General features: G+C 47.3%; 1 protein-coding gene across 5 annotated transcripts in view; it reads left to right on the top strand.

Moving 5' to 3' along the window:
* The window catches only part of IRSp53 (Insulin receptor substrate 53 kDa), a 234,108-nt gene that overhangs the window by 132,936 nt on the left and 73,856 nt on the right, over positions 1-27,316 (top strand). For all 5 annotated transcript variants that reach the window (XM_050173608.3, XM_050173609.3, XM_050173607.3 and 2 more), the window contains exon 3: positions 6,728-6,820. In XM_050173608.3, the coding sequence (XP_050029565.1) occupies positions 6,728-6,820 (93 nt within the window). The remainder of the gene's footprint in view (positions 1-6,727; positions 6,821-27,316) is intronic.

Below are 27,316 nucleotides of genomic sequence, written 5' to 3'. Positions count from 1 at the left end.
GTTCATGTGTTGTGCCACGAATTTCATTAGGCCTCGTAAATTTTGATTAAAGAAATGGGGCGTCGTTCATGTCAACCGCTGCTCTCTCTTCTTAGTGAAGACGTCATCGAACGCCACGAAGAAGCCAAGGTGCTTCAAGCGTCATTTATTTTCGTTACGAGACAGAAGTTCACACAAATATAGAGACAATGTGTTCTACAGTGTTTGAAGAACGCACTGTTTTCCTTGTGGAAACGTTGCTTTCACGCTTGTTCGACCACCGTTGATCAATATTTTGATATGTAATTCATATTTCGAGCCGTTATTCTCGCGTACACGGCCGTATACGCGGTGCCCCAATGTGTTACGAAATCTGGTTTTATTGTAGTCTTTTTTTTTTTTCGCACGCTGCTCCAGTTACTCACAAAGTGATGCGCGGATAGTTGTCTTCCGCAGGGGCACGCTCCACCAGAGTGGACGCTTGGGTACATAGATCGGCACACTCACTCACTCACTCACTCACTCACTCACTCACTCACTCACTCACTCACTCACTCACTCACTCACTCACGAGAACACTGACGCATACTGCCACAACAACGATTTCACAGACCTGAGCGAGTGTTAGTGAGTTACGGTGGTCGTAAATGGACGCGAATATCAAGGCGAGTGAGAGTCGGTTGACGGTGTTGCGACGGAAAGTCGTCGATCGCGATTTTGAGTGGTTGTCCGCATGAACGTGTTCACGCACCGTGGAGGCGTAGTGACTATGGCGTTCCGCTACTAAGCCTGAGGGCGCGGGATCGAATCCCGGCCGCGGCGGCCGCATTTCGGTGGACGCGAAATGCAGTCACAGTCACCCCGTGTACCGTGCTTTGGCTGCACGGTAAAAAGAGCCCTAGGTTGACAAAATTTATCCGAAGTCCCCTCACTACGGCCTGCCTCATAAACAAATTACGGTTTTGATAGGTAAAACCCCAGAACTTGACTTCTTTTCTAGTATGAACGTAAACGAGTACTCGCGAGTATATGTACGTGAGTGTGTGCCGGCAAGTGTCAGTGGAAGGGGCTACGATCGCGAGTGAGTGAGTGAGTGAGTGAGTGAGTGAGTGAGTGAGTGAGTGAGTGAGTGAGTGAGTGAGTGAGTGAGTGAGTGAGTGAGTGAGTGAGTGAGTGAGTGAGTGAGTGAGTGAGTGAGTGAGTGAGTGAGTGAGTGAGTGAGTGAGTGAGTGAGTGAGTGAGTGAGTGAAGTGCATATTACATAGCCTAGAAAATTATTGGTGAGCGAAAATGAGTTAGTATCCACTTCTTCTGCCGACCTACGTTGGAGTTGGTACTGCCTTGCTAAATGTAAGAGCGCCAAGCATGCAGACACGCGGGCGAAGCTGACTACCACAGTGCTCTACTTCCAACAATTTTATTTCCTAAATGAATGATCACCGCTCCTCCCTTTGTCATTAAAGGACGTTACGATCCTTACTGGGTAGATCAAATAACTAAATAAATAAGATTGTTTGAGTAAAATAAATTAATATGTAAAATTGTTGGAAGTAGAGCGCTCTGGTGTTCAGCTCCGTCACAATGTCCGTGCGTTAGGCGCTCTTAAATTTAGACACGCACTCCACTGTTCTCCTTCTCGTTCTGTCTTCTTTTCTTTTTAGAAAAAAAAAAATGATCGCCCCCGGTTTTCCTATTTTGAGGAGCACAAACCTGCACCTGCTATCGCCGAGGCGCCACCTGTCCGCGTCGTCTGCTTCTCGGCGAAGGAAGGAGGTCGTCTGCATGTTTCATGAAGCACGCGCTCGGCTTCTCCCCAGGAGACAGCTTCGCTCCAAAGGCCGACAGAACCCGCCTGCATCTTGCATGCTACCCGGCGCGAACGAAAGTTGGCAACGACGTGGCCGCTCCTCATTTGCCTGCTCGTTGGCCGGGCTTGGCTTGGAATCTTTACTTGCACCCGTTCCTGTTAGTCCCTCCTTCCCCTTTCTTTTCTTTTTCTATGTATTCTTCATTCTAGATCGTGGCGGGGTAGTTCACCTCTGTAAACGTTCTTTCCCTACTGGTTTTCAGCCTCTAAGGACGCTGAACTTCTTGTTATACTCTCTCTCTCTCTCTCTCTCAACTTTTTTTGTAGCAAAATTTCCATCCAATTTTTCGGGTTCCTCCGAGCCTAGGTTCTATCTTTAGATACAGGAGAAGATGGTATTGTTCATCAATGCGAGCAGCTGCGGAACTTGGTCGAATTGCCTATGTCTCCACGGTGTTTGCTTCGATTGCATTGATACCGCAGACACTTCGCCATTCTATCCGGGCAAAGAAAGGTGCCGGAACTAGCGTTTTCGCCTGTATCTCGGAGCTGGTTTACAGTTGTTGTTCGAATCAGCCTTCACTGTCAATTCACTGGTTCATTGGACGGAATTTTCCAATTTCCGTGTTTCATGAATAAGGTAAAACTGCACGCGAATCCGTCCTCCACACTTTATTGAATTACCAAAATAATAAAATAGGTAAGAAAGAAAAGCTTCACGGCGCCAGTGGAAGAGAAGGCTTAAGTGAACCATGAACGGATACATTTCACAGGACGACAAGAGTGGAACAGCGATCATGGTAAATACTGTGGCGTCATGACGACGACACTAACAACACTTGCGTGATCATGCGAATACGATACTACGGAACCCGCATCGCGAATCCAATGAAATCCTACTCATACTTAGAGTTCTTGTTATGTTTTGTTGTTTCTTTTGTTTCTTTTTCTGGCGGCATCTTATTCCACAGTAGCATGATGATAAATATGGTGCCAGCTACAGAGGAAAAGAAATGCCGCTGAAGTACGCTGTAAAGTACGCGCTCTAAATTAGGGCACGTCCCTCATCTTAAATAACACATCGTACCAAAAGAAAACGTTCTCCGAACTAAAAGTGGGCATATGGAGATAAGGTCACTAGTGTGGAATGGCATGCACCTTCCTCCCCCCTTCACGGTCGTTCGACGGTCATAAAGTCGCTAGGTTGAATGGTCGGCGCCTGGTAACCCCGTATTTGACGCCCAAACTACTGCAACGCTTTTTGATCGTTAAAAGTTATTTAGCCCTTGGATATTCGGGTACGAAACCACTAGTTTCGCATTTTCCTTTTAACTCTGTTTTCCAGGGAAGTGAACGAGCTTTATCTTCAAAAATGGAACGCTTTAGCGAGGTAGTCTCACCCCCCTGTGAAAACGCCGTTGCCTGTGCTTTGACCCCTCCGAATTGTCAGACGCCGTACGTACAAATGTGCCCATAAAGGCGTTGCCTTAAGTTCGGGCCTACTGCGAGGAAACGTCTTGGCTAGTACACGGCTGGGATTTGGAACGTTGCCTCATATGTCGCGTACTTCAAAGAAACCATGCCCAGGTGTACATAGTTCACACACATAATGCATGAGAGACAAACGATGCAGACAGCGCATTTTTTAATTACTACAACAGCAGCGACAGGAACAGCAACAAACACCGTGATGTAATCACACTCTACATTTGTGATGACTATAGTGCCAGGATTGTATACTCGTCGACGCGTGTTCTACAATTACAGAATTGGCACACCTTAGTGAAACGTCTTTTCTCGTATAAAATTAAGGATACTCAGGACTAGTTGGGATGATGCAGATACTGGGACCATACCGTTTAAATGACGCGGACATAGGCACACACGGATTTCGCACTCTTTCAAGTCCTTTTTTTCCTCCATTTAGAAGATGGTGATATTTATGGATGAACTCAACACAATTAGCAAGCACCACACGGGAACAAGATAAGACTATCTCATGAACACTACAGGACTGCGGGTGCTATAATTTGTCCTGCCTTGTTTTTTTTTTTTTTTTTGAGTTGCTTGTTACTTGTGCTGTTGAGCTCGTGTAGAATCATGTTACTTTTCGAAAAAAAAAACATGCGTGTGAAGGCTAGCGCACAATCTCTGTCTTTGAATGCGTTGTTTCAGCGCTATGTTTCCAGCATCCACATAATATTCTTTGCCGGTTTTGCAGCGAAGCTGTATGTGGCTAGCCGATTCCTCCGTCCGCCCCTCTACCGCCTTTAAGCCACAAAATCCTCCAGCGCAACCCCATGCGCATGCGCGAAAAAAAAGACACGGAGCGTGCAATTGGCTGCGCAAGTAGTGACGTCGTTGCTCTCCGTCGCAGCCGAGCGCGCGCAAAAGTTTCTCTGCGGCTCTGAAATGGGTTGGCCACGCGTCATACGTACTCCGGAGGAGCAAGCAGCTTTCGATAAGCAACACCATGAGCAGAACCGGGGACGAGCTCATCTACGCCGTGCCGATGCTGCAGCCCCGGCACAAGAACAGGCTCGTGCAGCCGAGCGCAAGCCGCAACTGCGTACCGAGGATCAGGAAGCCTACTAAACCGTCGTTGAATGAACCGCCGGCATTAACCCAGTGATAAAGACTGGGGTCGCACGTTTCAGCTTCGCTGGTTAACCATCTGTACGGAGTGCTTGGGTGGTGATTTTTTCTATTGTTGTCGCGGACCGATTACGCGTTACTCATTTTCGATCAATACTTCGAGCGTTGTCACTACTGAAATGCCTTAATATTTCCCCACGCAACTTACTGCTTGCCGTAGTAATTATGTATATTATTGGTAGCTCCTGTGCAATCACCTTTCAATAAAGCTTGTTGCTGGGCGAGTTGATATAATAATGCTTAGGAAGAATAAAATGCGCCGCGCAGACAAGGACGAGATGTCAAGGGACACTGACTAACGCAGTCCGTGTCTCTTGACCTATCGTCCTTGTCTGCGTTGCGCGTATTATTCTTCGTAAGTAACCGCCTTCACGAGCATATTGTGAACACCTTCGTGCATCTGATTCCGCGTGCTTCTATGAAGTCGTAGTTTTGCAGTTGGCGCAGAAATTTTATGGACCGCGGTATGTGAGAAAGCGTTGCAATTGCCAGAAGTCCTTGGCTATGGATAGTAAAACTTTACACGATTATGTTATTTGATTGTACTACGTACTACAGGCTGGGTATCCGAATACGAGGCGGTGTGCCGAGGCTGCAAATACATTCAGGTTTTTTCACAAATCCCGCGGTTCGCAAAACTTTAACGCCGACTTCCAGCGTATGACTTATCCTCCTTGGCTTTCCGAAGCGACATATTCGTCTGTCTCTCTTTTGTTTCATATAAAATTGTTAACGTTCCGACCATGATTGACGCCGGCTACCGCCTTCCACACAAAAAGAATACATCAGATAGCGTAGTTCTGTTTTCGCGCTTGGGTGCTAGTAAAACAGTTTACAACCTCACATAGGTGGCTGACCTCAACGCGCGTAAGCAGATATACGTCTATTAAAGCGGTGATAGCTGCAGTGAAATGTTATATCGTCTTAGTGTCATTGTGCTTGTTCTCTCATGTGTGTATCCTGTGCTATATACGTTAACATGTTCTTATCATTGCTTTTCTTTTTTCATACTTTGCGTAGCAGCATGGAAGAACACTTTATTAATGTTTGCGATGTGGAGCACCATACGCTTAACCACTGAGCACAGCTTCTCTATTTCCGTTTGCCCCGCGTTCATTTATTTTCATCTTACGATTTGCTCATTCTTGCTCGCGTATAATTTAAACGACGCAGCACGAGTAATACTTCCAATTTATTGCAGCCAGTCGTATTCATAAGAAGCAAGAAAGAATCTCCTTGTTTAAAAATATCGCGAGTTTACGCCTGTAAAGGGTACTCTACCTCACACAGAGCCTTCTTGTGGCAAAGCAAGATAACTAAGCGTCACCTCCAGCGCGATGGTCATGTCGATGCTTCGTCTTCGAAGACGACGTCGCGAAATATGGATGCTCAAGAGCGAAATATTCCAGGTTTCGGGAAAGCACCAACAAGGTAAACAACCGACCAAGTAATGCCAGCAAAGTTCAACTTGCGGGCTATTGTGAACATTTCTTCGTGGCGCCGTGAGCCGTGGTGTAAATCAATTATTGCAGCAGTATTCTATTCATACAGCTTGGCTTAATTATCTGTTGGCTTCATGTAGCCAAGACTATCAAAAGTTATGCCCCTCAGGTTACTCCCCCCCGCCCCGCACCTTTGTTCTTGTCCACTCATCCGAGAATGGCATAGCAACGTGAAAATATTCGCGCTTCGTTTACCTACACAGCAGGTAATGCACATGAATCAACAGGAACCGGCAACTGTTGACTTGCCCCTCCGTGTACTGTTTTCACTGTATAAGATCACTCATGATTTACCAACTAGCTCGTCTCGACGGTTTATGAGTATATATAATCCTTTGCACTTTAAGGCCGCGGAGATATGGCAATACTCCGGCTAGGGCAGGCACATTATCATTTGCAAGACAAACACATTATCGTCTGCATCTACATTACTGTCGCGTAGTCGTCAGCAGTCGCCTCCGTCAAGACAATATACGCGTCTCCATAAAGTTACGGGTCACATCAGAACATTCCGGTGTTACACCGACCTCGCATTTCTGTTTGACAGAATGCAAAAAAAAAGAAAAATCAGTGTCGACGTCGGACAAGGCTCCACTAGAAAGCCTCCATAAAAGGTCTAGTAGAATGGCCAGTAGTCCTTTTCATGCCTAGGAGAAGGGCAACTACGTCTTGTAGGAGCCTTTGGCTCTAACTCTCGCCTTTTTCTTTTAACAAGAACAGCTTAAACTCCGGACTTAGTGTTCAGTAGCGAGAAGCTTTATTAACTAGATTTCTTCTTTCGCAGCTGCCGTCGCCGCTTCCAAGGGATACATGGACGCCATCTCTCGGCTAGCCCGCCATGCCCACCAGGCCACTTGGGGAGGGTGCACGGATATAGGTGAGCGCCCCTGGCGGCGACCTGCGTAATATTTGGCGTGCGCTTTTCTACTGAATCGAAGCGTTACACTGGCGGTGACGTGTGCAAAAGGCAGGCGTGGTTGCATGAGCCTCCATGTATTTCCATGTGTACGTATTTCAGAGGCAACAGCAGGCAACAACAGGCAACAATGTGGTGGACGAAGATGACGCTGTGTGCATCGTAAGGAAACGCCTATTCAGAAAGGCGAATGAATTAATTTATTAATAAGTAATATTATTCCTATGTATAAGTTAATCCGTCTAACAAATTTATGAAAATCGCCCTACTACTGACCATTCCCCTTGAGCGGGCAGGTCATCATCTTCATAATCATCACCATCAAATAAGCGCTTCATGTATGAGAGCGCGCTGTTGTCGCAGTAAACAAGTTCAGAGCCAGAGGAATCGGTAATGCCTACCGATTCTCGATTAGTCGTGTGACGCAGAATAGGCTTCAGAAAGAGCTCGCGATCGTTCAGGAAGTTCACATTATTTCTTAGGCTAGCTAAAACACATTCTTTGCTCGAAAGCGCAGCGCGCAAGGTACTGGTAGAACGTATCGGCAACAGCAAAAAAAAAAAAAAAAAAAAAATACAAGTACTTTATTCACTTCTAGAGTTCTTGCATCCAAACACCCCTTTCTTTTTCCGGAACGTACAGGGTGCGACGTCCTACTCCACAATTTGCATATTTTTTTTTCTTTCACTTTTTCTTTTCATGAAAATTTTCCCTCTCGTTCCTAAGGTTTTTTACAGAGTTTCACAATCTCCCGATTGCTTTGTTTTCCCCGACGCCTTCCCACCCTGCGTCAAAATAGAATCGAGAGAACCTGCGTGTTGTGCCATCGAAGTTCCGTAGGACTTCGCTAGAGTCCCCTCGCTCTCCGTTCGCTCTGGCGTCGCATTTTCAGCGATCATTTATCTAAACGCCTTCAGTCTATTGTCGCTGTTCCTCTCCGACTTCCGTCCCGTCTGTTTCGATAAGAGTGAGAGGACTTTCGGAGCGACGCGCCACAGTCCGATATTGCGAGAGACGCCTTACAGTGGCTTGCCTGCCTGCCATGTGCGTATATAATACGTATGCGAAGCACACCATGACCCAAAACCGAGTCTGCCGGCTGCCTTTTCTTTCTTTCTGTTTCTTTGCTTGTTTATTTGTTTGTTGCTGCTTTTCTCACGTGAACGTCGTTTGCGTAAATATGCTCCGCCAATTTCCAAGAAAGCGTGCAGCATTAAAGCGATTTGCTCTCTATCCATGTTTCTCTTCTCTGTGTCTTCCGTAGTATAAGACATCCGGGCAAAGAACTGCTCACCAAATTCACCGACGTTCTTCTCCATTCATTTCCGAGAACGAAGGGGCCAGGCGAGATGCGGGAAACCAAAGAACCAACAAATGTACGCAGAATTTACAAACTAACGAACGATGCAACCAAAAGGCATATGCCTATCAATAAACATAAGAACCAGCAAACAAACAAACACTCAGACCAACAAACCGGTTTCACTTTGACAGTTTATACGTTGTATACGCCATAGCCTTCTACCGGCTTGTTCTCATTCGAAGCGTCCCTGTTTTATTTATGCGTGCTCCTCCGACGCCGTTCTGTTTGCGTCCTCGCGGCTTTTCCTTTGTTATTTCTCCTTTTAACTCTGTCGATCTGAGCCTTAAGCTTCGCTTTTGATGGTCACGAACTGAGAGGAAGGAGTCAGCTTCGTGCTCCTCTTCCGTAGTATCGCTCCCGCTCCGAGCGCCCTCTGTTTCACAGCCATTCCCTGATGTAATGGCATCGCGCGACGCGTAACTCTGAGTGCAGACAAGAAAGACGAGCCCCCGACTCGCGCTTCCCCAAATAAAAAACAAATACCAAAAAACATCAAGGGCAAAACAATGGGGATCGACGGACGGCGCTATCCTCGCCTTGGTGTCACGTCCAGGACTGCCAGCAGGCTCAGGCATGCGGCTGCAAAACAAAGTCTCTTTTAAAGGCTGCTCCCCCGCCATCCTATTGTTTTAGCGATCTACTTTGGCGGACCCCTACCCTACACCCTGTCGTGCTTAGTTCCTAGACGTCTCTTTTCTTTCTTTCTTTTTTCCCTCTCGCTTTCTGTCGTTTATGCCGTTTGCTCAGTGTTTGTCGCCCACCCTCGGGTGTGGCGTGCCTTGAATTGCAAACGCCCACTCAACTTCACTTCCTCGTCCCCTCCCTCCTCCTCGATCCTCCTCGCTTTTACCTCGGAACCCATCCCTAGCCTACCGTTGCTGCTGGGCCGGAGAACCCGTCACCCTCTGGCTTGATTTAAGTCCCTAGACCGGTAAACGCGTAAGGAGACGGTGTTTGCTGTGGCGTTTCTTGACTGCGTTTATATTTCTCGCTCTCTCTTTCTCTCTCTTTGGTTTAGCCTTCCGGTAAGTTCGTTTAAAAGGGCTGCTCGCTTGCCTGCTTTCAGTGAGCTTAACCTTTTGTTTTGTCCAGTTTTTATCGTAATCTTTTTTGTCCCGTTATGCTGAGGCTTAGATTCCTCCGAGATTTTTTTTTTTTTTTTGTCATGCGTGCCCGCATTATTGCTTAATTGCTTGAAATGTTGCTTTAAAAAGGCGTTTTCTTGTATGTGTGCCTTCATATTGACTAATAATAATTTTCATGTATTACGTGCGCAGATGTAAATTCGAGTAATGTTACGTGAGTCTCCTGGGCGTTTCACAATTGTGACTTATCAAGAATGTGCATGTTTTCACACTTTCTTTTTCGAATTCCTTGACATTTTCGAACATTTCCGACGCTAACAGATGAGTGAGAGCCAATAATTGTGTTGTGTCATGCTTTATCATGTCACGAATGGGCAGGCACGAAAAAAGCACTGTACTAAAGAAGTGGTTGAAAACACAAGTGATTGACGCAGGAAAAAACAATAAGAAAAAAGAAAAAATTAAGGAGGAAAGGCTGTGGGACAAAGCAACTCTTATCGAAAGATACTTTTACGTCGAGGACTCTTAACTCAAGCCAATTTTGTCTGAATGTCATCAGTGGGTTGAGCCTTCTTAGCTTCCGTATTAAAAAAAAAGAACACATACATGTCCCACAAAACACTCATGTCCAAGAATCACGTATGATTTATGGAAACGTATGTGTCCTTATAGGGCCCACTACGTCGTTTTGAAACTATTCGATACGGAGGTTTTCGGACGCGTGGATTTCTTCGATAACATGATAACTTGCCGATAGGGCAAGTTCGTGATTCGTACTCGGGAGTGTACACAGCGAAGGTTAAACGTGGCCAAGACAAAGACAAGCGTCGTCCTTCTCACTTGCCTCGCCGACATTTAATGTTCACGCTGTACACTCACGAAACTTCGATAAGGTCGTTCTGTTTTAATCAACCTTGGAGACATTTCGCAAACATCGTTAAAACTGCGCGAAGTCAGCAGCCAATGAAGCCAAGCAAAACTTGGAGATGAAAATGGCGGTTCCCTTTAATTGAAATGTAAAAGTAACAAAGGAAATGGTTGTACAGCGTTGTACATATTTGGATGAACGTGGTCGAAAACACAGGTTGAAGCTGATGCGAAACCCGACTCGCATCACGTGGTTGCCTTCTTGTACTTGTAACTGCCAAGTAATTGATCTCCTCACTTCCCCTTGTTCTTCTCGGTATTTAAAGCATACGCAACACTTTGTCTGCGCTTGCTTGTTTGTTTATTTGTTTTCAACAATCGTGTGGTTTGCGTCCTTTCTACATTGTTTGCCTACCGTGTCTTAAGCTCTGGACCAAGGAAAACGCGGAGTGACGTCGGCACTTATGTCAAAGCAAAATGGCTATCGATGTGCCTCCATTCTTTAGCAATACTCTAGAGACCAAGTCGAGAAGTCCACTTCTAGACGTTTTGAAACGAATGCAGATTCAATGCGCTGGTTCACAGTAATGTAAACTCCGAGGTTGGGCACACGTCAAACTGAGAAAGCTTTATTTACATCTTTCGGGTGACACAGACGTAGGCGAAAAGCGTTTCACAAACTTGACAAATAGTCCGCGTTCCCTTGAAGACGTCTTCAAGAGGTCACATTCAGCCGCTGCTCTAGCAATGTCTTCTCACAAGCACAGATATGTCCAAAATTTGCACTCGCAGTGATTAAGTGAGAAAAAAACACACTCTGGTAGCCTTAACAAGTGAAAGTTGAGCGAGTTAGTAGAGGTTCACGACGTGCAAACACGGAGCCAAGTAAAACGAGAGGAACAAAAATGCATCACTCTTTCCATTCTATTTGTGCCCGAATTTATGCGCCTGCCTTTCAGCGCCATGACTCTGCTAAACAATTAGGTGCGTAGAATCCCGAAAGCCCGGTCTGTCGTAGTAACGATACAATACCAAGGGAACCGGTGACGATGACCATACGAAAGTTGGAACTTCAGGATTGAGTTTACTTGTTAGAGGCTACGCTTCCTAACTACGCTAACAAGCAAATCAGCACACGTACTCTGTTTCAATGTTACCTTAACTGGTCTCATCATGCTGATGGCGACGATAATGAAATGGAAACATATGTATTAGTATTTCTCCTTTAAGTGGATCCAGCTGCGGCATGTTGCGCATTATGACACCGCACACAAGCTTAGGCACCCTTCTACATACTGGGAGATAAAAAGGAAATTTTGAGGTTCGATTTTCGAACACCGTTCTAGTCGTTATCGTTATCTAACTCCCCCATTCACGTCTTTCAGGGTGATTGGAGAGAATGAATGAAGGATACACCGCTCTGATGGCTATCCGCCGCTGGCGTGAGAATCGCTTTTGTGATAAGAGTTGAACCTGAAACTTATCGTGAAATCAACAAACGTGCCACGCCATCAAACGCCGTCAAGCGGAGAACTCAGAAGTGCATTGCCAATTCCGTCTACTCCAAGATTTACAACGACATGCTTTAAGAAGAAGCTTTAGCTCGGGCCCAACTCCGACGCGGCCTATTCAAATACATGTAAAACGCAGAAACGCTTTTCTGATAAAACCCCTGGACCGATTATAATGAAATTTACTGCATTTGAGAGAGAAAGTTAAATTCTAGTGACTGTTGGAAGCGGAATTTCGATTTAGGGCCTAAACTTGTTTAGAACAATTTTCGAAAATTCGATGGTTTGAACGAAATATAAGCACGAAGTTTACAAATCGATAGCTCTGCATCAAGAACAGATATCGCGGTTCCGAAAACAGCATCCATTAGATCATTGAAAGTGGACAAATTGGATGTGTCATACTATATCTTACGGGAATTCGTTACGTTGTTTACAAGGGTACTGCAAGGCTCTATTTCCATGTTGTTAAATTTTTTTTGAGATTCATATGTAACATATCAATTGTGTCCGCTTTAGATGTACTATTAGATGCAATTCACAGAATTGTGGTATCATTTGTCGTTGCTGAGTTACAGAGTTGCAAACTTGATAGTTTCGTTTTCAGAAAATGTTTATTTTTGCCAATTTTCAATTAAAATATTGACCACCTAAATCAAAAATTTGAAACCAACAGTCACTAGATTTTAGGTTTCTCTTTTAAATGCAACAATCCTCATAAAATTTGGTGCAGTCGTTGCCGAGAAACGCGAATTCTCCTTTTACATTTATTTAGATTGGGGCACCCGAGCTAATTCTTCCTCTTAAACATGTCTCGACGCCCGTCTCTGAGCTCCCGCGTACCTGAACCGCGCAGTCCCCCTATGTCTCCGTTCAGACATAATAGCCCGAACCAAAATCAACTGCCGTCGCAATGCGTTTTTCGTGTTTCGCTTGTCTATGTGCACTCTATATTTGTGGATGGGTTGTTCATGACTCATGCATCTATGACAGGCCTGATAACTGCAAGTTTCACCGCGTCATCGATTACCCCGCACCGCCACTTTGCGGATGAGTTTGCCTGCTCGCAGGGGGCACAAAATTAGAACAGCTTACAGGAACTGAAATTTGGGCGAGTTCGTAAAAAATTACATTTAACGTAAAGCGCAAAAAACACTGGGACGCAAGAAAGGAAGACCAGACAGGAAGCGCGCGTCTCTGTCTGGTCTTCCTTTCCTTTGTCCTTGTGTGTGTGTTTTTTTTTCTTTGCGCTTTAAGTCAAATATGAAAGCAGTGCCTGAGCAGTCCACCGTGGGGTTTATGCGATGGCCAACCTTGAGCATTGCTTGTCTAAACATTCCTTCGGTCAAATGACGGGGGCAGGTAGGTCACGTGAAGAAGCAAGTCGCCACGGAGCAGCGGAGCGCTCTCATTGACTTGTGTCAGCTGAGTCTGGCTATTTCTCGATTTAAAAATTAAACTATGGGGTTTAACGTGCCAAAATCACTTTCTTATTATGAGGCACGCCGTAGTGGGGGGACTCCGGAAATTTCGACCACCTGGGGTTTTTTAACGTGCACCTAAATCTAAGTACACGGGTGTTTTCGCATTTCGCCCCCATCGAAATGCCGCCGCCGCGGTCGGGATACGATCCCGCGACCTCGTGCTCAACAGCCCAACACCATAGCCACTGAGCAACCACGGCAGGTATTTCTCGATTTATAGCTCAAGATTGTTTAGCGTCGTAAAATTCACCCTTGAATTTGTCTTTTTTGTTCGCAGTGCTTACTGTGTGGCGAAGGCCTGTGTTCGACGGCGCGGCCGATATTAAATCTAACTGCAACGCAACGTGTGTCGGTTCCCCGAGTTTCATTTGAAACGTAATGACCAATGACTGCGGAACAAATGTTACTTTGCAGATACCTCATTCGGTATACTTATATCGAATTCGATAACTTATATGCGGGGTTTCTTTAAGCAGTATTCCGTCATATGGTTATTTTTTCCGACATCGCGCTATACAGTCTCCGCACTCGAAGTCATCTGGGAGTTTGTACGGCTGCGGCAATGAAAGCTGACGTCGTGCCGTGCTGATGCAGCTCTGCCTGCGTTGGGAGCCGCCGCTAGAAAACAGCGGTTTGAACGCAGCAGCCGCGTTCGAGCGAGACGTTGAGCCAAACAACCTACCCCTATACTCTTTGACAACATAACAATAAAACGTTATATATCTACTCTGCCCAACTCAAACACAATTTGCGTAGGCGCGCCAGCCAATTAGCTTCGCTTATTTCCGTAACGTCGAGCGGTTTTGGGCGTTTAAAGCGGCTATTTTCTCTGTAGAGATATGTGTTTGTGTCGCTGGTTTTAGGATAAAAGCTTAGCGTCTTAGCAAATTTTCTGGTGGATCGTGATCTCAGTGTTGGTTCAAAGCTAACGTTGTAGCCAGGAACAACGAGCTTTTATTTTCTAATTAACCAAGTTTTTTTTTTTTTTAACTAGCGAAGCAAAATTATTAAGCCGTGAGTGGTCTTCAAGTGCCTCGACTTCTATCAGAGGTGAAGGGCAGTGGCACGCGTTTTTTGGGGGTGGAGCTTGTACTGAATGCTTGGGTTGTCGCCGACTATATAGTACTTCCAAAGCGCATGAGAACGCTTTTATATACCGCATCGCCGTCTTCGATACATCAGTTGTCACACTGGCAAACATATGTAAAGGATATTTTTTTCCTTGTGCCACCGGTTGCTGCGATGTTCGGGGTGGCGGCGTCGGGTGGCGTGAACCGCAGTTACATCCGAGTCCATACCCTTCTCTGGGCAACCCTGTTTTCGGCCAGGGACGACTCCTCCCGGCATGAGGGGTCCCCCCTCGGCCGCCGATATGACTGCGGGGATTGGAAAGTCCGCGAAAGGCGATGCTCATACATTTACGGCCGCCCTTTATTGCGCTCCACCGACCACTGGCTGGACCGGCATTTTGAAGAGTGCAGAACAGGGAAGGCGCGTCGTGTGGGGGGGGGGGGGGGAAGCACGCCGGGAATTGCACGGATTCCTTCCTCGAAGCCTCCAGAAATGACCACGCACCGTTCCAAGTGCCGAGTATAAGGACCCGCTGTGTATGTGTGTATATATATATATATATATATATATATATATATATATATATATATATATATACAAAGACAGAGGGAGAGAGAGAGAGCCCGCGTACCCTCCCGCGTGGAAAGTTGGGAAGTGCGAGGGAGGGCGCTGCGATCGCCTCGTCGTAAAGTTCGGCCCAGGAAGTTTTCTTATTACTCCTTATCGCTGGAGCTTCGGTCGCCCGCGCAGTACATTTGAGGCTGTACGAATCGCGGCGGCCAATCGGCGATCAGGAAAGCGAGAACTTATACACTTGCGTCGTGCTCCTTCGTTTATACCTGATGAATGCATTTTTGCTGTAAAAGGAAATAGAGATTGAGGAAGACAAGTACGAAACTATAGGTCAAGCGCTGGACTTCAACTTTTTTTTATTCTTAAAGCAGAGCAAGGAGAATCAACAAATGCGCATGCGTACACCAGTGTCGTCTAGAGCGATTGTAGTGGCGTTTTTTAACAGCTGCATCTCGTTGTCAAACAGAAAAGCAGACGTATCACTAATGCTACTCGTGTCTCTCTTTTTCACGTGATGTGCCTCCAAAAGTTCTCTTGCTAACGTATCATCACTCCTGCTAGTTATCTTAATGAAGCAGTAGTAGCATGACATGTGCCGGTCAAAGAAACCATGCAATGCGCAGGTTTTATCACCATATACATCTTATTTTTATGTCCACTGCCCCCAAGACGAAGGCCTCTCCCAGCCATCTCCAATTACCTCGGTATTCTTGTGCTATCTCATTCCAACTTGCGCCTGCAGGTTTCCTAACTCCGTCACCCCACCTAATTTCCTGCCGTCCTAGACTGCGCTTCCCTTCCCTTGGCACCCATTCCGTGACTCTAATAGTCCACCGGTTATCCGCCCTACGCATTCCACGGCCTTCCCAGCTCCATTTTTTGTTTTCTCTCTCTTAATGTCGACTAGAATATCGGCTATCCCCGTTCGCTTTTTGGTCCCCACTGTATACCCACATCCATACCGTTAGCGTATATCCAAACCGTAACTCATATATCGCTGTATGAATAGAACTCCGAAAAACCTAAACCGCGCAGGCAGCCTGAGCGCAGCGAATTTCGCCTCCCATTTCACCTTTCGCCTAATCAAACGCGCCTCGACTGACAGCCGCAGGCTCATCAATTAGAAGTTGTTAATAAATAATCATGGAGCGAAAGCCAAGCGCCAGCAGCGGCAAAGTTTGCCCTCTGTTCCGTGTTCCAAAATAAGAGAGAGAGCTCAGTTTCTCCTCACTGAGTTCCTCGAACGTGAAGCTCAATTTAATTTCGTTGGTCAGCTGGGGACGTCCAAACAATTCGGCGCGACTTGGGAAATCAAGCTCCTAACCCGGCGAGGGAAATCAAACTCTGAACCAAAGTATTCCTCGCAGGAACGGGTTCAGATCAGGCGGAGCAGCTTTCTTCTATTGTTTTATCTCGTTTTGTTTTGTTTTACTACCGCGAAAGTAGTGTATTGCAGTTTTTCCATGGAATAAAACTGCCGCTCTCTTGCAGAACTTTCGTTCTAATCCTTACTAAGTAGTATGAATGAATGGAAGCTGTCGGCCTTTTGCAGAACTGTCTTTGTACTCCTTAGTAAAGAATATGAATGAATGAATGAATGAATGAATGAATGAATGAATGAATGAATGAATGAATGAATGAATCAATGAATGAATGAATGAATGAATGAAGTCTAAGCTTGTCACGTAGTTTGCTAGGTTGTGACCAGTTTCAGGTAGCGACGGCTGAGTTCAAAGCGCCTTCAACCGTCAAGCAGCAATGTTTCCGATGGTTTCGGACACCATGACAAGTTCGCAGACTTCGTAAATTCAAAGCCTAGATGCTTTGTACGTTAGACTCTTTTACACGTCTGGTAGGGGTGTTTTTTTTTTATTTAAAGTGAGTTAGTGACAACTACAACTCAGAGGTTCCTGTGCTCCGTTTCCTCCCCCCACCCCCTTCTCCGTTGCAGTGCTTTAGATGCCGCTTGATTCTCTTTGCTAGGAAACATTACTATAGAAGCAGAGCAATACATGACAATTTCTTACTAGCCTTCTTCTAAATACTAAGAGACCGTGATGTACACATTGGGGCCTTATTTTTGTGCTTTAATCTTGCTAAATCTCAATCTCAATTAATCTTTATCTCGGACATAAGTACAATGTTGTAGATATGTCCACGAGGCGTAGCAAAAGGAGACAGGTATGTATCCTGACAAGGCCTTCGCCTCGGGAGTACACATCAGACAGCATTTCCACCACATCAAATACACTGTGCAATGATTACATATCATACCGAATAAGTAGAACAAAACAGAGGTATTATAATACATAGCGAACACAGGCAAATGTACACTTGACATAGGTTATAATGAACTGAATAATACACATAGAGTAACAAGTCGTACAACATAGTGCAATACTTTGTGTCACTATATAAATATGAATATATGGGATGAGATAATAATGACAAGTCAAGATATGCACTACATACAACGATGAATTTCATTACCTATTACACAGCAGTTCGCGCATCAACTAAAATCACATTTCCAGGCCGCATCTCCATCCACCATCTCAAGACCTCATTCCAAGCTACCGTCATCGTGTTGCCTCGGTAGAAGCAATTCCCAAGCCATATTAAAACTTGCCGCCCAGGAATCGCAACTGGAACGAACCGCGCAAGTGTGAGCACTCGTGTGGCCGTAATCGTTGTGGCCGTCGTGCCGACACCAGTGTGTTTTTTTTATGCGTTGCATATTGCAATCACTCAGTTCAGCCCTTGGGCGCGGCCGGGCAGCCACCATTGGGGGTATGAGCCACCATAGTGGCTCATACCCCTACACTAGAGTTTTATGCGTTGCATATTGCAATCACTCAGTTCAGCCCTTGGGCGCGGCCGGGCAGCCACCATTGGGGGTATGAGCCACCATAGTGGCTCATACCCCTACACTAGAGTTTTATGCGTTGCATATTGCAATCACTCAGTTCAGCCCTTGGGCGCGGCCGGGCAGCCACCATTGGGGGTATGAGCCACCATAGTGGCTCATACCCCTACACTAGAGTTTTATGCGTTGCATATTGCAATCACTCAGTTCAGCCCTTGGGCGCGGCCGGGCAGCCACCATTGGGGGTATGAGCCACCATAGTGGCTCATACCCCTACACTAGAGTTTTATGCGTTGCATATTGCAATCACTCAGTTCAGCCCTTGGGCGCGGCCGGGCAGCCACCATTGGGGGTATGAGCCACCATAGTGGCTCATACCCCTACACTAGAGTTTTATGCGTTGCATATTGCAATCACTCAGTTCAGCCCTTGGGCGCGGCCGGGCAGCCACCATTGGGGGTATGAGCCACCATAGTGGCTCATACCCCTACACTAGAGTTTTATGCGTTGCATATTGCAATCACTCAGTTCAGCCATTGGGCGCGGCCGGGCAGCCACCATTGACCTTTAGCGCAACCACGTGACGTGACGTCACGACAGCCGGAAAAAAAGCTGGGCCCCAACACAATATGCAACGCATTCTTGGCTTAACCAAGCTAAGCCTGGCCATTTTTGCTGTGGTTACTATGACGTCGACATCTGGTCATCGTGCGGTCGTCTTCGGTGTAGTCGTCGTTATGTCATCGTTGTAGCCGTCGTTCCGTGATCGACGTTTCTGCTGCACCCATTGCGTCGTCGTCATTGCTGCATTCATCGTGCCGTTCGTTATTAATGTAGTCCTTATGACGTCATGGCTGCAGTCGTCGCGCCGTGGTCCGCCTTGTACGTCGTAGTCATTATTTGCCGTTGTCATCGTTGTGGACGTCGCGCTGCCGTCGTTCCCTGTCAGCTATACCGCTGTTTTCGGTGGCATTTCATTTTTTTTCCTCCAGCTCTAAAGATATATAACCTCTAAAGATAAATGATAAAATAAAAAATAACGAATGAACCTAACGTACCTGAATCAAACCGTTCCTGAACTTACAGCATCCCCCGTCGTACCCCACTGGCCTCTCGCTATTCGTTTTGTTATTGACTGATCGGGTTTAACGTCCCAGGGCAATACCGTGACTCCGCATCAATTTGGCCATCTGGGATTGATTAACGTTGAACCCAATGCACGGATCGTCTTTGCCTTAACATCCAAATGCGGCCGTGCCGCGGCGGGTAGTCGAACCCGCAACCTCGTACAGAACGCCGAAGCCATTGCTCCACTTCGGCCATACTATATTGGTTTCACGAAGACGGCACGGAGTACTTCAACGACACCAGAAAGTGTGAAAAAAAAATTGAAATACCGCTCGAATTAGGACTTTTTCTATTTTCTAAGGGTGAGCCGTCTTTCAGCCTCTTCCGTTTGGTCTTGCGTTTTTCTTTCTTTTGTTTTTCTTTGTGTCGTTTGCACTGGGCGCAGCGAAAAGCTCACTGACCCGGAGGCGGCTGGACGCGCTGGTCCGTCGAATTAATTTCGGGAGAGTTGCGACCGCGTTTTCCGTTCTCGGCGACGGGGCCTGAGAATTAAGACGGGCCGAACGGAATATGCACTGGAATGAATGTATACTATATGTGCGTGCGGCCGCTGCAGGCTAACGGGGCATGAGAAAAAGAGGAGGGCGTTAAGAATCGGCGCGATTTTCGGCACCCTTCCGCAGTGCCACCCCCGGCTGCTGCGAGATCCTTGATGTATGCGTATGCACTGAAGCCTGCCTCACTATATAGTACCGTGCATCTCCCGTAGAAGTTGCGCGCCGTTGCAGAAGGGGCTAGTCATCGCATAAGCCCATGGGGGCTTTGAAACCCTCCCATCGTATTTACACCTATTTACACCTAGTTTACACCTTACACCTTTCGCTCCCACTATTAATAAAATCTGGGGCTTACCTTGTCCCACAAGGATAATCGTCATTTGTCTTGCTCGCGTTTCCTTTCTTTAATGCTGCGAGCCCGGCACTTCCCGGTCACGAACGGCTTGTGCGTTATCAGTGTGACACAGCATTCTCGACAGGAAAGTAGCGAGCGCCGAGTTTTCCAGAAAGGAAACGCAAGCAAGGCACATGACCATTATTGTTGTGGGACGAATATACACCCCAAAGGGTGCAACCGTGTTACGAGTGTACGCGAAAGTTGACGGGAATACGGTTGGCGTACTTTCGTTCGTGGTGTCGAAGGTTGCTTCCTTTTTTTTTTTACTTGCACTTGTTTTCCTCTTCGTTTTGTTAGTTTTCGATTGCGGGAGTTATCGACCTACGCTAATATCTGCTATCTTGTGTGAATACTATACTGTTAGGGTGACTTTTTATGCTGTTTGCTCTGGCTTTGTGATCTTGCGCTTTTTCTTGGCTTTTCTGTAACTGCCACGTGTTTCTTGAAGTTTACAATTGCTCTGTAACATGCACGTTTTATACATGGATTGCGTATGAGGAGGCCCTCCTCCGACACTTGCATGGCTTATGAGATCTCCGAATGAGATGTCCTCGTATCGCCTCGTTAATGTACGCAGCAAGTGAACCATTCCTGATTTGTCTTTATTTAGCAGGGCGCGCAGGATTAACACCGTGATGAGTGTGTCGCGTTGGAGAGAGCAGAGCATACGCTTGTGTGAGTCGTCGGTAAACGTAGCAGCGACAGTCAACGTTCCACTCCTTGGTGCCGTTGAGTGAACGACTGTTTTCTTTTTTTTTTTTTTTTGTGTGTGTGTGTGTGTCTGTGTGTGATAGTCATTCTATTCGGTCCTGTTGCGTAAGCGAATACGGGCTCGGCTAGAGATAAGCGCCGTTGCCGCGTACAACTGAGCTCAAAGTTCTCGGAGCACAGAGTTCGAAAGGAAGCAGACTATCGTCGCCTCTTAACCCGACACTCAGAGGCACGGAGGCCAACACACGTGTCTAGAACCCGCTCCTGAGTGCCGAGGTAGCTACCAAACCTTGAGGTGACCACTAGGTCGCGAGAAATCATTGTACGCTGTAAATGTAGTTGCGCAAGCTCACGCCCAACCGATTTTGCGCCCCGCGTCATCCTAAGATGTAGCCAGCGCATTCGTGAGCACGTGGTTTCCGTGTTCTAGAATAGTGTGCTAACTTCGGTACGCGTTGTGACTATTTCACGTCATGTAACCTTTTCGCCTCCGAGCTCGATGCTTTATCCACGACGAAGTTTGCTTCTTTCGCGCATTTAGGTCTCAGAGAACTTTTGTGGTAAAGGCACTGTCTAAGCAGAGGCGGCGCTTAGGACCATCGACTGTTTAAAAAGTTAGGCGTAGAATACATGGACAAGTTGCCGAAGAAGTTTAGGCTTAGAGGCATAACGTAGTGGAGGGGCCCGGTCACAAAGTAACACACGAGAACCCACGTCACCGATGCTTAACTTTAGGCTCGGTTCAGGCTTGATTCGTTTCCTTTTAAAAACTGTCGATGTTCTGCTTTTCATCACTCCCGCAGTTGACCCGGTGCATGTCTTGCTTTCCCTCTTCATGTTGTGTCCTTTATACGCAACGCGAACTTTACTGTAGGCTTTGTATGTAATATGGAATGCGTATGAACGTTTTGAAGGTCACTCCATGACACCGAGACACTGCACTATGATGGCGCGCGATTCCTGAGCAGACATTCTTGCAATAATTAACCTGGAAATGCTCTCGCGGTCTGCTCGAACGCACTGGACTGAAGGCGTGGTTGTCGAACAGCTCCTCGTCGCTGGAACCATTGCGCAGATTTATTGAAGAACAGTGTCATCTTCATCCGACAAGCGACGCTGTGCGCTACTCGGTAGAAGAACAGAACTTTCACCGTAATTTAAAGAGCAGTTGACTATACCGTTCGAAGCCAGACGGAAATGTCTGAGAACCACGTGCTATTGACGAAAAATTGCCGATGACGACAATACTTGCGTTGCGTGTGGAGATAGCGCAGAAATCGTAGGGCATACTTGGTTATCGTGTCCCAGTATCTATCCAGTGGTCAACGAGGACGTAATAAACCTGCCCGAGGCAGTGAGATTTAGGGATGGTAAACGAAAGCATAATGTACCTGCCGTGGAGAACGGTAAAAGACGAATGGTATATTGGTGGCGCAAAACGCGGGGTAACAAACGGTTAGGTTAACAAATTCCTTTATGGTGCAATAAACCGTTCAATAAACCGTTCAAAGGGGACGCTCATGACAACCATTGATTCATCTATAGAAGTCATATACAGGAATCGCCCCCCCCCCCCCCTACTCTGTGGAGTCGAAGATGAGGTTCCAGTTGAGGCTCGTTTGTAAATACGAGGGTTAGTGACCTCGTCCGCTCAGAGGGACAGAAAGTTGGGCGATTTGGCTTCATGTATTGGATTTAGCGCGAGATAAACGCGGGTACAAGTGCCATCACTCCTCCACCGCTTCACCGTACTTTTTCTCCCACGAATGCCAAAGTACGGTCTCTAAACCACACGATATAAGCCCGTGAGACGATCAGGCGATATGCAACCACCGGCCAAATCACGCTAAACTAACCACCCACCTGTAGCAACACCACCACCACTGCCGTCACCTGACGGGCTGTCCCTGGCATTATAGCCTTCACAATACTGCACGCTATTAGCGAAACGAAGAGCGCAGAACGCATGCGAATAGCGGAGCTCGAATCACTCGTGCGTGGTGACGAAACGTCGGGAGAGACGGAGAGAGGCGCGAGGGAGGAAGAAGAAAAAGAAAAGTGGCTCCAACTCTTTTCTTCCGCCGAGTTTGAAGTGAAAGCTTGCCTGCTCATTCAGAGAGAGCACCCTGACGAAGCGCTGCGCGAACCTTCAATTTCTTGCCCCTGGGTTCGTTTCTCGAAAAGCCCCTCTCTGGCAACGAAGCTCCCTTCTTGCCCCCAGCCACCCTCGTGTCAGACGGTGCTTATAGTTTCGGCGTGGTCGTTCGCTTTGTTCTTTGCGATCCCGCTGGGGCTTTCCCCTCCCCCCCCTCCCTCAAGGGCTTCTTCGCTTCTTTGTTTGGGGCCACTTGCTCTTCGAAAGCGGTTTCCCATCGGCCTGGCTCTTAATTAAACCTCTCCTCCGACCTCTCTCTCTCTCTCCCTCTCTTCTGACAGCGGGCTTTCACAATATGCCGCCCAGGCTTAGTGTCGGCGCGTTCCGCAGGAGGGCGCGGCGAGGCGGACCGCGTAAGTCCCACTGTGCCGCGAGCGGGCCTGTCAAGCACCTCGAAGAGGAGGATATCGCCCATTGTCCGAAGGGCCCGCTGGTGGGTAGTAGACCCGACCCTCTCTCCCCGGCATCGCCAGTAGGCGCGAAGGGTTGCGAAAGCAAAGGCCCGTCGAAAAGACGTGAAAGGACGGACCAAGACGGACGGGATCCGGTGTCTCGAGGACTCATATTGCGTAAAGAAACGGTACTGCCGTAAGAAAAGCAGGGACGGAGAGGAGACGGGTTCTTTGTTGAGTTGAAGTGAATTCATTTTGTTTCCCCCCCCCCCTTTTTTTTGTGTGTGTGTGTGAACCAGAAGATTGAACTATCGAACTAAGAGCTCAAGAATCGGCGCCACCGGAGCCCCGGCAAAATATGACGGAACAAACGACGAATAAGGAAATGAGGAAGGAATGCTGGGAGATATTTTGGAGCCTCCGGACAGAATCAATGGCATGTTTCCTTCAGCCTTCGTTCTGTCTTCTTCCTTACTTTTTTTTTTCTTTTCGTTTCTTCGTTTCTATTGATTTGCTTCTTTGCCGATGCCTTTTTTTTTCTTCTTAATGATGCGTCGTCCACTGCTTGCAGACTGCCTTTCAACAGAGGCAATTACCTCCGCGCGAACGTGATATTATCTTATTCACGGTGTAACCAAGATACCTTGATCTTGGGCCAGTTGGTCGACTCCTGGGAAGGCCATCGCAGTGCAAATAAAACCGAAACAAGACCGCACTATCCGGTCTCGTCTTGCGTCTCTTTTATTCGTGCTGCAACGGTTCCGTTGTGTATTTTTTGAGTTGCCCGTTAAGTTATGCTTGTCAAGTCATAACTTAGTTTGTCGGCGACCGAATGTAATAGTTGGCTTGGCGTGTTCAGTCGACTCGTTTTAATTCAGGATCCCAAAGGCCACAGACCTTTGCTTGCGTTATATCACGTTCGAGGAATTCCAACTTCCAAAAGACATTCGGGAGTTATTGCGTCATCACGCGTGTACGTCATTACGGCATAGGATGAGAGCGCGTGTGCGATCGGATGGACCAGTCAGTATATGCCGCGGCTGCAGCGCTCACAGCGCTAACTTAAAAAAAAACGTGCAGCAGAACTGGGCCCGCATAGAGACAAATATGTTTGACACGCACGGGCGCATGTGCATTTCTTGCACAAAGCCAAATCTGCCCGAGAAACACTCTAAACGGTGCCAACATTGGGACAGTGTTGCCCAATGCAAGGCCAACGGGGGCCATGATTGGGCCTACATAGTTCCTGTGCTGCAGGGCAGGTGTCCGCGCGAAGTATACTCGCCCTGTTGGATCGATATAATCGGTTGCATAAAACATGAAGCTGCAAAGATTCTCATCGTTCTCATCGATACGGGTCCGCATTCACAACGAGCTCTGACGCTGGAATTTTCATGAGAGAAAAATTTTAGGCGATCCTGATGCTAGAGACATCAATAGCGAAGAGAATTCCGGCCAATGGCAAAGAGAATTTACGAACTAGAATCTCTGTCAACTGGGCGACCTTATTCTTCAACCGTGGGCGCACTTTGACCATTCGTGCCTTACGAACGTCCTGTGATCTGCAGTTTCTTGGCGACACTGTTCCGCCCTGGACAGGGTCGCCGGAAAGTTCTTCGAGGCTGAAGTATCGGGAGTCAGTGGCGAAGGGACCGAGAGGGTTGTTTTATCACACTAGTCGGCTCGCTCGCGTTAACGGGACAACCTGCGCAAATAGACACACGCCAGCAGACGCGTCATATAACGCGTGTCTCTTTGTGCGGTACGCGTGGCGGGTGTTGGGGTCGCAAGAGCATTCGTGCGTTTGTCATTTACCCTTCTGGTCGAGTATCGGCAGTCGCAGTCGTCCCGAAGCAGGTATGGAAGGGCAGCGAAAAAACGCTCTTTGCGGTACACTATACCCTAGCTATCACCGCCTCCACTGGAAATCATCATCATCACTTTTTCATTTTTTTTGCTCCTGCTTCTGTTTAGCGACCACTGGATATAATTACGCTTTATTATTGAAACTTCGCTAACTAGCTAACATTGATATGCAATTTGTGCACGCAGTGTCCATTCCTCTAAGTAATGGTTCAGATTGATTCGCAGGGCTTAATGTCCCGAAGGAACACGGCATGAAGTTATGCCAGACGCCATGGTGGGAGGGTTCCGGGTTAATTTTAAACCGCTTTGGGTTCTTTAACGTGCACTTAAACTCAAGTACACGAGAGTTTTTTGCATCCCCGCTCCCCAATCTGAATGCGGCCGCCGGTTTCGAGAGTCGAACCCGCGACCTCGCACTCAGCAGTGAAACTACAAAGCCACATAGCCCACCCGCTGATGACGTCATCGAGTAATCTAGCTTTATACAGCACTGCGCTCCTACCGGCGATGTTTAATGTCCGTTCCCGCTAAAGAAGAAATCACCTGGTATGCTAGATCCATTGACGAATGGCATCGCTGTGGCTACGCGTGAGAAATTCGTCTTTCGCAGCAAAGGAAGACTGAGAAGATAGCAAGCAAAGGGAGGCCAACCAAAGCGCGCTCCCTCCTGTGCGAGAGGCACTCTGCACGTCGTGCCCGACTTTTTTTCACGCTCTCGCGCCTTTCTATCTCTCTCTCCTCCTTTCGTTTTGGCCCACAGTTCGCGAACTGTCCGCTCCGTCGCCTCGAAGCGATCTTCAATAGCGTTCACACCGCTGCGTTTTTTAGAATCTCCCTGCCCGCACTGCCGCTTACTCCCATCGTGTTCTCGGTTCGCTGCCGCCGCCATTTTTACAGAAGAGCTCGGGCGGCATCGCGCCGTCGCCCTTAACGAGCCTGGATCGGCCGGAACCGGAAATGAACCCGGTGCCAAGTCGAAGGAAGCGCGCGCAGACACGAGCGGTGGTGGTGCTTATACTCGCGAACCTACACCCTTCCCTACCGCTATCCCTTCCCCTACCGCCATCCCACAAACTCCATGGTCCGGGCCCCAACATTCGTTTTCCCTTGCACGCGAGGCCCTTGACTTCGCGAGAAGTGAATAACGTTTTGCCCTTCTTTCTTTCTTTCTTTCTTTCTTTCTTTCTTTCTTTCTTTCTTTCTTTCTTTCTTTCTTTCTTTCTTTCTTCCTCTTTCCCCCTCACGAGTATGACTTAGAAGTGTATGCAAATGAGGTCGTTCTGTGTCGTTCTGACTGGCGTCGTTCATCTTCCCCTGCACATTGTATCGTGTAGCTCGAGAAGGAACTGCTCTCATTTCGTAACTCTCTCGTGGCTAGCGATTTGTCAAGTAACCAGTCCCGTTCGGCATGGAACTCTGCGCTGAGGCAATGAGAAGCAGGCGCACTACGTTTAGCCGTCTAACCAATTTACTTGAACCTCAATCGGGCAGTGCAGCTGTTACCACTCGGCGTTTGTTATGACGGGGTTTCTGTAGACCATCACTTTCGTAGCGCTGGTCGAACTTGTGAATTTTTCGGCGCAAGATATGTAAAATGCATCCCTTCCATGTTGAAACAGTTCTGTGTGTAGTCACTCAACATATGGGTCTCCCGATTAATTCCTCCTGATATTCTCTACCGACCTGGCGTTATTTCTGCATCACTTTCTTTAAAAAATAGTACGTGTACGAAATGTCTCGGCGAAACTTGTGACGGACCGGAACGTTTTAGTGGCTGGATTATGATGGCATCGGTTTGCTTGAAAAAGAGAATAAAAAAATAAGACAAGTAAAACTCTATACGATAGGAACGATCTTTTATGAAGACAACAACATCCGTATATTGTTTTGTCTGCGGGACGCTCCAAGCATGCGTTCACCGCTCAACATTCGCGTGCAGTCCAAGCCAGCGAAGAAGGCATCATGAACCAGGAAAAAAAATAATAAGGCAGCCACCACATGCTGCGCACTATTTTACACTTAGGCCACGTCTTGACGTCTCAGCAAAGCGCACGTGGCTTCAATTCAGCCGCAAGCACAATGTAAAGAGAGTGGGAGCGCGTTCAACAAAATCCTTACATCTCAGAAATAATAAAAAAAAATACCGCGCGAGTAGAAGCCACAGCAACTCCCCTCTTACCAATCCGCTCTTTCCCAACATCCGAGTGGTCTCCCTCCCATCTTTCGCTGGTGCAAGCACGCACAAACGTACACAAGTGGCGGGCGTCCCAAGATGCCGTGAAACAGGCGTCTGCCGGACATCCCCAAAATGACGACAACACTGGGAAAATAAGAAATTGTGAAAGAGACAACAAAAAGGTACCGGAAGATCATATAGGGAAGAAACGGGGCGAGGTGTCGCGACGTTCAGTGAGGAGGGACACACGAGCAAAATGCCAAGAAAAAGAACAGAGCTTTCGGTGCAGAATCGGTTATGAGAGCTGTATTCCCC

Source organism: Dermacentor andersoni, chromosome 8 (assembly GCF_023375885.2).
Source record: "Dermacentor andersoni chromosome 8, qqDerAnde1_hic_scaffold, whole genome shotgun sequence".
NCBI classification, from domain to species: Eukaryota; Metazoa; Arthropoda; class Arachnida; order Ixodida; family Ixodidae; genus Dermacentor; species Dermacentor andersoni.
Note: the sequence above shows the minus strand (reverse complement) of the source record. Positions and strands in the feature narration are given on the sequence as shown.